The sequence below is a fragment of the Python bivittatus genome, unplaced genomic scaffold, assembly GCF_059951505.1.
Source record: "Python bivittatus isolate LINGU-HERP-01145 unplaced genomic scaffold, Pbiv_v1 ctg000180_np1212, whole genome shotgun sequence".
Classification (NCBI taxonomy): Eukaryota; Metazoa; Chordata; class Lepidosauria; order Squamata; family Pythonidae; genus Python; species Python bivittatus.
In genome coordinates, this window is record NW_028277047.1 from 4937916 (window position 1) to 4949603 (window position 11688).

General features: G+C 44.3%; 1 protein-coding gene across 3 annotated transcripts in view; it reads right to left on the reverse strand.

Annotated features, from left to right (window-relative positions):
* Positions 1-11688, reverse strand: part of RTN3 (reticulon 3) — a 34638-nt gene extending 22950 nt beyond the window's left edge. Inside the window, exons 1-2 of one of the 3 annotated variants that reach the window (XM_025175867.2) lie at positions 11450-11688; positions 417-467 (exon numbers count right to left, since the gene is read on the reverse strand). In XM_025175867.2, the coding sequence (XP_025031635.2) occupies positions 417-467; positions 11450-11561 (163 nt within the window). In that variant the 5' untranslated portion in view covers positions 11562-11688. The remainder of the gene's footprint in view (positions 1-416; positions 468-11449) is intronic. The other 2 variants (XM_007442531.4, XM_007442532.4) reach the window with 2 other exon arrangements.

Genomic DNA, 11688 nt, shown 5'->3' on the forward strand with positions numbered 1-11688 from the left:
ACTACCCTATCTCTTTTCCCTTGATATAGAATCATGTGGATGAGAAATTACCCTCTTTTGAATTCATGGAAAAGGCCTTGCTTACTGATGGAGCATGATTTTCTCTCTTTCCTTCTTTCTTTCTTTTAAAGGTCATTGCCAGCTCTGGTCCATCAGACTGTAGGCTCAGCAAAGTGGCAAGTTTCAAAAGTGGGGTCTTTTCTACCTCCACCAATTTCAGTGCCTAGCGTTTTGCTAGACATGATTTGGGGGAAGGCCATGGATGAACAGCCACAGGAAGGAAGCCTCACCCAGCAAGGCTGGAGGTCATGAAAGGGTTTGCGGGATGACCGAAAAGGAGTTTGTCCTTGTCCCCAGTTACAGCCTCTTTCAACATTTTTCTTTCAGAAGGGGGTACAAGAAAATGACAGACTTGCCTTGTGAGGTCGAAAAGAGAGAGACAGGCTGAGAGGAAGAAACAAAGGAATCTGAAAGGGAAATACATAGGATGAGACTTGGTAACTCTAAAGAGGAGGCAAGCAAGTATATTGTTAATAAGGAAGGTGCTAAGGCACCTCTTCTCAGATGCCCGTGGAAAGCGGCAGGGGGGATCGGAGGCTGCTCACTCACCTTGATGCAAAGTACCTATGAAAGACAAGTCAACTGCCGAGCTTTACCCATCTGCTTAGAAGGAAAAAGGACAGTCGTGTAACATGAGAATTAACTTAGTGATTCAGGTTAAAAAAAAAAAAAAAGCCAGAAGAAAAACTGGCAATTGCATGCTAACTGCATTTAAGAGTGTCTGGAAGGCACTTGAAGATTTGTTTTATTGCATTTAAATACTACCTTCCCCATGGGAGTGGAAAGCAATGCAGATGAAGGAAAACCCTTGTTTTATTCATACAACAATAACAACCCCTGTGAGATTGCGTAACTTTCCAGGGATATCACCCATTGGCCATTTGCAGCGATCTGGAAGACCAGGAGGCAGAGTTGTGATCCTCAAATAGCCACCTATCAGGGTGTGTGACTCTGAGATGATAAGACAGACCACTCCCACTTGGTTTCTCCTAAGAGGTTGTACAACAAATCCTACTGTAAACTAGGCTGGCTAGAGATCTTGAGAATTTCCTTTTTTGAAATCATCCTATAAACAACTTGGCATTCTACACCTACTTTCCATCAGGATGTAAGTATTTTAATCTTGTTACTCACCAGGACGCATCAACAAAGTATCCGAGAGCACGACTGCCCTTCCTCTTCATCACAACATTCCTACGTGGCACTAAGCTATAATTTTGTCCTCACAATGACTTGTTGACTAAGCCATAGTGGCTTGGTTTGCCTGACATGCCAAGTGAAACCAAAGAAACCATAGTACGATCTCTGGATCTTATCACTGATTGGCTTCTTTCCAACCTGTTTTGTTCAATAAGCCATAATCAGCTAGGATCATACAACATTTCAAACCTCAAACTAGGGATTACAAAGGGCAATGGTTAGGATCATATATCACATTCAGCTGAATCCAAATATATGTCCAAAGGAGCACACCCAAGGTAATAAGGGGCCTGGAAGGAAAAAATGTACAAGGAATAGCTGGAGGTGTTGAATATGTTTAACCTGGAGAAGAGACTGACCATGATAGCTGTCTTCATATCAGTCTGAAGGGCTGTCATATAACAGATGGGGCAGGATAGTCCATGGTTGTTCCAGAAGACCAAAAAAAAATGCCCCAAGGGGTTTAAAATGACAAAGAAGTGAATTTTGTTTGGACATCATGAAAAATCACAGCAAAAGTAATTCAACTGTGCAATGGGCTCCTTTGGAAGGTGGTAGACTCTGGGGAAGTTTAAACAGAGGCTGGATGACCATCTGGGGAGGATGCTCTATTAATGGACACCTGCCCTGGCAAGGGGTGGGTTAAATGAATCTCCAAGGTCCCTCCCAACCCTGACATTCCAAAATTCTTAGTGTAATGCACAATCCTAACCAATCCCCACCACCAACCCTCCAGATCAATCTTAGGTTCATTGTGGAACACACTGAAAGAACCTTATACCCAAAACCGGCTTCTACCTCTCAAACAACGGTGCACTTCGCGACTGGTTCAACATGGCAAATATCTTCCTGATGATAAATCGTTTTTGGTGAAAAAACAATTTATCCAACCTTTCTCCGACCTCGGCTCAAGCAGTACGGAAAGAAAGGAGCGGAGTAATAAGTGCCCAAACTCGAGATGTACCAAGTTGGGAATGGCTTTGGCGCAGTGCCCAGCAGAGAGGACAGTACGAAAGGCATTCTTGTGCCTCCCCCTCCATCCTTTCCCCTCCTCGTCACCCAAAAATTTCAACACCCAACCTATTTAATCAGCCACGAAAAGTGACTCTGTCTTAGCCAAAGGATAGATGACAAGTCATTTTTGGCACCTGGGGGCCCTGCAGGGGGTCTCCGCTTTCCACAAAAAGCACATTGTACGTCTCTGGCAACGTGATCCAACCCACCCCTCTGGCTCCAGCATGCAATGCTACAGGACAGCGAGTGCACACACACACTGCATTTATAGAAAAGATGCATCGACAGAATAAATGAATAATGGGAAAGCTTTTTAGTGCTGGGTCTGGAGCTCCCACTGCCAATATATCTCCAGCCCCAGCTGCCCTCCAAATGAGTGATTCAGTGTCTTTTGGTCACAGGCTTAGAGGAATGTTTATTTAGATTTATCGGCCCTTGCAAAGACTTGCAACCAGCCGGTGAGTAATGCAGGGGTTCTGGATGGTTCTTTTGGTGGTTCCCCAGCTGGGATTTGTATTCAAGTAAAGCCACTACGCTGAAGCTTTAAAAGCACTGGGAAAATGTTTGTTCAAAGAAAGAATAGTGGAACTGTTCTCTATCTCCAACAGCCATTGCTGCAGACAGTGGGAGGTAAAGCTGTTCAAACCACGGGCAAATTTGGCATTGTTTCTCGCATTTTAATCTGAAGTCAGTGGCCTAGGAGGACAGATTGCAATGAAGAAACCAGAACATTTATAATAATAGAGCAAAATAACAAATGTATAAATGAATAACGAGATGAGCAGAGGTCGATGAAAAGCTACTAATAGCACTCCTGAATAACCAGTGCTGAGATACTAAAACACGCCAATAAGCAGTTACAATTTTCTTGATTCATCAAGAGCGAAATGAGTAACCTACTCAAATGTTTAGCCTGCTCTTTAATTTACAAATTAAGCGCTAACAAGGAGCAATTTACAAGTATTGCTACATCATGCACGGCAATGTCAGCACCCCATTTTGCAGAAAGGGAAGCTAAGGCTGAGGGAAAAGCTTGCCAAATGCTATTGAACCGATTCCTAATGGAGGTGAGACTGGAACTGGGGCCTCTTTGTCCCGCTCACACTCCTGGTTACTACTTGGTGAAAACAAGCAAGAATTTTGTCTGCTTTTCGAGTGGGATTGGTTGGGAAGAAGCCAACAAGCCTGGCAAATTTAAAAATCTGAAAAATGAGGTCAAGTATGATCAGCACCTTTACTTTCTACCTATGCATTTATTTCCTTAAGACTGCTCCTCATTTTCTAACGCAGTTTTTCAGGCTCAACCAACGCTGAGTATGGCAAACAGAAAATGTCAACCGTTCAGCCGTAGGACAAGCTTTGGGCTACGCCATCTGTTCCTTGCAGCAAGTCAGTGAATGAGACCCAGCTTGCTGCTTGAAATGCCAGCTTCATTATACCCCATAGCAGGGACATCCCTCACTCCTATCACTTTGATTAGATCAGGTTTAACTCTCCACCCCGTGGCCACTTCCTTCACAGATACCACCCGGTGGTACAGCTTTTCAGAATGCAGAGCCCCATCCTCCCCTGCCAATGGAACTGGCTGCCCATATCCTGCCTGTTGAGGAGCTTCCATGAACTGGGGAGAAATAGTCTTTTTAAAAAAACAAACCACAAAAGCAAGCATTAATGGACATTTTTGCTGAGGCAACTGTGGCACGCTCATTCCTTCTGGATCAAAGCAGAAGGCTACATGTGACGATGGTTGAGGAGGGTGTGTTGTTGAGATAGAATTGGAAGGTTGCCCTAGTGTGCCTCTGTATAAAAGTGCAGTGTAGCCTCAGGGCAAATGAGACACAGAGATGGGAAAAGCATAGTGAGGGTATCTGGCCTAAGACAAAATTTATCTGAATAAGCATGTTGTAATTATTTGGGGAGGGGGGAGATGGTGGGATCTGATCCTGCACTTCCTAGATCATCCTTCAGCATCCTAGTCATGACGCATTTATGGCATCACCTTTGAAGCCACACTCGTCCAGATCACCTCACAATTCAAGGATGACTTGGCTAACACTCATAGCTCTTCCCCGTCCTGAGAGGCATTTTTTCCCCCTGCATTTCACTGCTGCATTTATATCTGGCCTTTCCCCAAGGACCAGTAAGCAACGTACATAATACTCACTGTCTGTCTGTCTCTCAACTGCAACAATTCTGAGAGGTAGGATAGGGGGAGATGGTGGGATCTGATCCTGCACTTCCCAGATCATCCTTCAGCATCCTAGTTCCTAGGCCACAGTGATTCATGGCATCATCTAAGACGCAGACTAATAAAAGCAAGGCTTGATTTGTAATTGTTATTCCCACTGTATAACTTCTTTAATGGCTGAAAAAGGACCTATGGGCAAACTTAGTTTTCTGATAAAAGATTATTTATTGCCGCTTGTTTCTCAGGAAGTGAGGTTTTTTTTTAAGTAGCAAGATAAGACAATAGAACTGGATGGAAACACTCATGGTTTTCTTCTTAAAAGTTCCTCACCTCAAAAAAGGGTGTGAGAAACACCCCACTTAAGAGAGAGGAACACCCCAATTTTAAGAAGTATAATGTCTTTCTCCAAAAAGTTTATGAACATTACAATAATTATGAATAGTTTTTAAATGGCACAGTTCATTTTAGCACTTCATTGTGGATTCAGCACCAATTCTTGTTTGAGGCAGATCACTATGGTTTCCTTTAACCATGCTTTATTGAAGAAACCACAACTGGCTGACTTTACTCACTGCATTGAACCCTAAACTGTAGTTTTCTAACCACAATATGTGAACCCAGCCACACAGATCAGGTTGAATACAGTAGGTAACCCAGTTGTGACTTGGTCTTCATGGAAGGCTTCTGGGCCTCCATGCTCCCTTCTACCTCTCACAAAGTTGGTCATTGTGATACCCATCTAGGCAAATTTAACCTCCAAATTAACTTGAAGCATCACTCAAATTGTAGTCTGAAAGAACTGGACTGGAGCCAAGCTAGGGCAAAGCAAACAACTAGCATTCAAGGAAAGAAAATGTACCTAGTCAAAACTCATTCATGTTGGCCAAGGCATGATTCGGTGATTCCATTTCAATCTGGCCAGAGAAACATGTTGTTTCTTGCCCCAAACCGCCTATTCAAGAATATTACATTTCTAGAACTAAAATGGTTTTGAGTGAATTAACTTTCCAAGTCCTATGCTTTTTTTTAAACAGAAGCAAGTCAATATTAAAATTACAACTTCAAAAATATCTGAACACGTTATAATGTTGCATAACTCACATTTATCTGGCTGTGGCAGCCTGATGCAGCATTTCAGAACCTCTGTTAGGTTGAATGCACTTTGAACAGTTAGGCAAGACAATTCTTATTCCTTAAAGACCAGCAGAAACTAGTTGAGCCCTTTCAGGATCAAAATATCATTGAAGGTGCAACTAAAACAGGTTCTGTGTAGGTTTAACAAGGGAGCATCAGAAAGCCTACATTAATCATGTTTAATAATGGCCATGCTGACTGGAGATAATGGGACCTGTTATTCAGAAAGTTTGCCATGAGATACAGAAAGGAACAACATGGAAAGAGTGTCTAGGTCTGTACAGGACTATAGTTCAACCATCTAATTCTGGAATATTCATGAGCTCCTACCCAACAGCCAAATCTTCAGAAGCCAAAGGCACCCCAACATAGTCAAGAAACTGAAGATTGAGGGAATCTCCAACAAACCCAAGATTTCTGAACGAGTTCTACAACTCATGCAGAACTATGTTAATTATTATAGCTCCTTAATTTGCCCATTTCTTACCTTTTAGTCATGATTTACTAATTGGGCAAATGGCACTCCACCCTTATGGCAGGTAACCCACATTACTCTCTCCTTAGGGAGAAAGATGTTACCTCCCATCATATTGAGTCAATAAATGAATTCCTAAACCATCCAAATCTTGAGGAACTCTAGATTTTTAGGCCTCTCCACATTATAATCCTAATGGGTTTAACCTCAAATTGCTTGAGGACATCCCAACACATCTCCCACTTGGCATCTCTGTGGCCAATGGGCCAAAGGAAAGACTTGTCCAGAGATGCAAATTCATTGGATTAAGTAGGATTAGGCCCAGCAATTCCTAGCAGGTTGGATTTTAAAACTGTGATTAAAAAACATCCTTCTAATATTTCTACTTGTACTTAACCAACAGACATTTTGCATCCTTCCCTTGAAAAGGGCCCTAGTCTTTATGGCTAAGTAAAGACTGCTTTTAAAATTGTTTGACACTGTATTTTTCCTGGGTGGGCCAAGGCAGAGCACAGAGGGGAAAAGCAATATTAGAAACAGATTTATCCAGATTTATCCAGTGTACAGATTCCTACTAGCGCCATATATAACTCATATGAGTTGTCATGGGTGAAAGACAACCCAGTCATAGAACATTCTGAAAGACATTACCTGTTTAGGTGTTGTTTGTTTTTCTTTTTTAAAGGAAAATGGACAAATCGAAGGAGGGGCAAATTCACCCTGCTTGCTGGATCTGAATAACTGTGTGGATCAGGGGTGCAGGTAATTTTTGTAAATCAACAAGGGTTAGCAGTGAAGTTAGACATTCTACAAAAAAGCATTAAGGCAAATGTTTGATTCAAAGAGCAAACTTAAGTCAACCTTTCTCTCTTATGGATTTATACCCTGGTTTAAATCAAAACAAGCCACCTGTTGTGGGAAGGAATGAAGAAAAAGAACCCAGCCCTGCACATAGCCTGTTGCTTCTACAATTTCACACAGCATTGCTGACACAGCTTTCATGCTCAACCCAGCACCCTGAAGGGCTAGAAACTTGATCTCTTCACATAATCCTAACGGTGCATTCCCCGCCTGGTGCCAATTTCTGGCTCTGTCTGGTATTTTTGCAGAGCAGATGCTGTGACACCATTCAAGATGCCCAAATTATGTCATCTTTTGAAGTTAAGACATTTGGCCGGCTGTTCAGCAAAGTGGGAACAGGCACTCCAGAGCCATCACCCTACGTATACAGCCCTTAGTATGTGCTCGGAGCAATTGTGAGACATAATAAACCCCTCTGTTTGTCTTAGCGACAAGGGATAAGCGCACACCTGGTTCTGTGCATCACACTAAGCATTAAAACATGGTGGTTTATGGGTGAATCCAGCCAATTGCATTTTGCAAACCAAAACATATGGTGTCACAAGAAACTACAGTGAACAAAAATGATGGTGGTGTAATGTATAAACACAGCCACAAAATTCCATGAACATTATATTTCACATTTAAATCATCTTGGAGGAGCATTTCTTCCTGTGGTTACCAACCAGAGCCTTAGCTCTTGGGGTCCCTAAAGTGAGGTGATCTCAAATGGATAAGTCTCTTTGGTGATGGCATTTCATCCATGGAAAACCCTCCCCTGAAAAACCTGCCTGGCACCAACACTATTACTCTCTTGGTGCCAAAGACTTCCTTTTTACCACCCCAGGCCTTCTGAAAACCAAGCTAGCTTTTGGAGATCTTCAGGATTCTGCTGTTACTTCACTGAGAAGTTATGTTGCATTTATTGCTGCTTTTGATACTGCAGCCCCCCACCCCAAACTGCTATGGTAGAAAAGCATAATAAATAGATTCAAAAGATGAAACTGGCAATGTTACAAGGCTTCTCTGGGAATTTAAGGAGGGGCACAGTGGGCAAAATTCACTAAATTAACCGACTCTGAAGCTTAAGCATCACCTAAAGAGCCTTGCTTCTTGCATCCAGGAAAGATCTGCTTTTTGTAGTGGGAATCTGAAGATCAGACTAATCCAGTGGATAGGTGGGGAGGGGAGGGGTTCCAGTTCAAGAGAGCTGGTTTGGATTTGTAAGGCAAGGAAAATCCAGGGGTGGATAATCTGTTTCACCCAGCAGGGCAAGATGATCAAGCTACAGACCGAGATCCCACTTCTGGTGGAACAGAAGAGCAACCTTTCTTTATCTGGCATAAAGCCTGTTAGCAGACCTTTCTGGGTAGTAGATAAGACAATGGACCGTATTAACTACTTCTGAACTGCAGTTTGACCTTGACTCCATGCGCTGTAGACAAACCACACAGGAGAAGCCAGCTTGCTCTCAAGCCAGCATCCATAGCTGGAATACCAAGAGCAGCTGACAGGTGGAAGATACATTAAAAGCTTCCAACCCCAAGAAAGTCGGTATCTTGACCCAGGCGGAACAGTCTGCCGCATGTCAGATTGCACTAATATGCCTTTGCAAGTGAAGGAACATGATCAAGAATCTAAAAACAAAAGCCAGGGTGAACTCCCAATGCAGGATTTAGCATCAGATGGCGAAGGTTTGGCAGACTCGGCCCCTTTAAAGCAGCGTCACCTGCCCCGTGGCTTTCGCCCTGAGAGACATCTGCAGTGCAGATTTCTGATGAAGAGGAGGGCTCTCCCCCCCAGCTCCTGGAGAAGAAAAGCTGTCCGTTTTCCAACCCACCCCAGACTATTGAGGGGAGGGGGCCTTCAAGGGAGGGAGAAGGGGCCCATACTTTAGATAATCAGGGCTTTGTCTTGTGTTCATTCCTGCCCCTTCGGCAGTCTCCAAAAGGCATTAAAAAAAAAGCAAACATCAGAGCCACAGGCGATGCTTCCCCAGAAGCAATTTTGGATGTATTCTTCCTCCCCCATCCCAAAAAAGAAGCAGGAAGGAGAATATTTTTTAAGGAAGGTTTAAATGACAATAGATTGCCTTCTAGTTTCATGGGGGAATGAGCAGCACATTACAAAACCACCCAGGCAGAGAGAAAAATTATTTGCCTTGGAAAAGCCAATGCCCTCTTCTCCCCAATGGATCACCTGCCTGGGGTGGGAATATTTAGGACGCCATCATATATCCCGGACCTTTCGGCAAAAGAAAGGAAGGACGGACAGAGGGAGGGAAGGAAGGGGCAACAGGCCATTTTCCAGAAAGGAAGCTAAGTGGCACCTTTGGGTCCTCAACCAATCCAAACCACACTGGCAGCACTTTTCAACTGCGATGAGGCTCCCTTTCCCAACTTCCAACCCATCTGGTATTTTTCATGCACCCAGCAAAGGAGACTGTGCCAAGGAGGTGCAAAACCCACGTTCAGCCACCCAGCACGCTCCATCCTTGGATCCTATGCCTCGGAAAAAAAATCTAGGATTTACTCCCTACCCACCCACGCTCCCTCATCTCAGGAAGAATCCCTTCACTTCGGTAGCAGAGAAAGGCATGTCTTGAGAGCTTAATAGGCCACTCCCCCCCCCCCCGCAGTATTAGGTCAGACAGACTGGAAGACACCTGAAATGGAGGACTGGGAAGCATTTACAGCTAGAAAGATCCCATGGTCATGCACTGAAGAATCAAGATGTAGCCATGCCTATCAGCTTTTCCATGCGTTCCCAGGAGGATCGACCTGCCAGTATCTGCAATACAATGCTAAGCCACCCCAAGATTGCTTCATTTCCCTGCTCTGGAGCATTACCTAAGAATTTTCCACCGTACTGACATGCCACACCCATGGCATCTGCCTAGACTCCCTGCCCGCCCCTGGTAGTGTTGGCAACTTAGCATCCACCACCCCCTTTCCCAGCTATTCCAACCTTCATTTGTCCTCTGCATTTGCCTGAGCGAGGCGTGTGCTTTGGTGCACCTTTCTACATTCTGTCTTTCAAATGGAGACAGCTGATCTGAATGCTAAATCCCCATTTTCTCCCAGGCAATCTCCAAGCCAAGAGAACTGCCACACCCTTCTCCCTGAGCTCAATCCTTGGAGGCCTCTTCCTAGCTCTCAGACCCAGCACCCTCCCTGTTCACCCCCTACCCCATACCTTTCCAGAAAAAAAAAAAATCCTTAGGGGCAAGGTCTCCCAGTGTACCTTGGCATGTTTTGACTTTCATAGCAGCTCTCAAAATTATAAAGGGAGCAGAAATATTTCTCACAAAGAGGCTACAAGTCCTGCCTATAAAAGGATCTCCAAGAAATCCCAATCCTTTTTTTTTAAAATGGTATTTTACATTTCAAGCCTGAGCAACTTCCAAGGGTGCTATTCCACTGAAAATTCTGGCCATATTAAATGTATTAACCTGATTTCTCATTAATGTCCCTATTATAATGGTTGCAATAAAAACTTGCTTATTTTGAGCAATCTCTCCTCAAATCCCACCAACTTCTATCTCTTGCCATATGGTTATTCTTGCCCCTTTCCCACTATCTTCCTTTGGGGGGAGGGAAGCAGCCAATCTGAGGAAAGGTTTCAAAAGCCCAGAATCTGTATTCAGATTTCAGATTAGTCCTGATAAAAACTAACCTTTCATCTCAATAAAAGAGCTCCTGGGTTTGCCCCCAAGCTATCGAACAGGCTAATTTTTAAATTTCCCTTAGAAAAATTATGTCTTTTACCTTGGTTTATTTCCAAGCTTATGAACTGCACTGCAAAGCTAAAAAGAGGCTTTGGTCTTCATCCAACTGTCACTTTAATCTCACCCGGGCACATCTGGGTACACCGAGAGATCCTTCTGATGGGAGTGGCAATCCCCAGTCACAAGGAGGGCGCCAGGTTGGAGAAAACAGCTGTAATCAGCCATCACATCAACAACCAGCTTGACTTTCTCCACGGGCAGGGAGCGCATAATGGAACCAACTGCCATGGGAATTGAAGCCAGCCCCCTCTTTCCTTAGGAAGGAACTGGAACAGTGTTTATTTTCCCAGGCTTTTTAGTGTCACCACTTTGGTGTTTTTATGTTGCGTGTTTTAACACTGCTTTCCAGGGTGCTTTTGCTGAACCTTGCAAGCCACCTGCAGCTGTTTAAAGAACTGCAAGGCAGAGACATTTACCAGATAAATGTAAGAACGTATTTCAATTTATCTTGCATCCTACTAGGGAGAAAGGGTGCCTTCCCCCCCAAGCTGGTTTTAATGGGGGGGAGCAAATAAGATATTTGGTCTCGATAAAATAAATATAATAGGTAAATTTAGTGGCAAATTAACAGACCGTATTGTTTTTTGCATTAAAGGCAAGTGTTCTAGGAAATGCTTATTTCTGATTGGCTCCCACCATTTTTCTTCCTCGTGCCTGACAACCTTACGGCTCTTCCCTTCACCGTGCACTCCCCGTCCCGCGCCGCCGGCCGTTCCTTCCACTGCCCATCTCGCCCCCACCCCGTCCTTACCAGAGGAAGATTGGGGGGAACCTGCCCCCTTCAGGTCTCGTCCTCCCGGCTCGGAGGAGCCACCCCCGGCAGAAGAAGAAATATACGGGGACTGGGTGGCGGGATCAGCCATTTTCGCCTACGACGGGAGCGAGGGGAATAAAAAACGCACGCAGCGTCGACGCAAACTCTCCACCGAACGACCGCCCCGCTCAACGGACGAGCACCGACTGACCAACCTGAGGCGAAGAGGCCGCAGT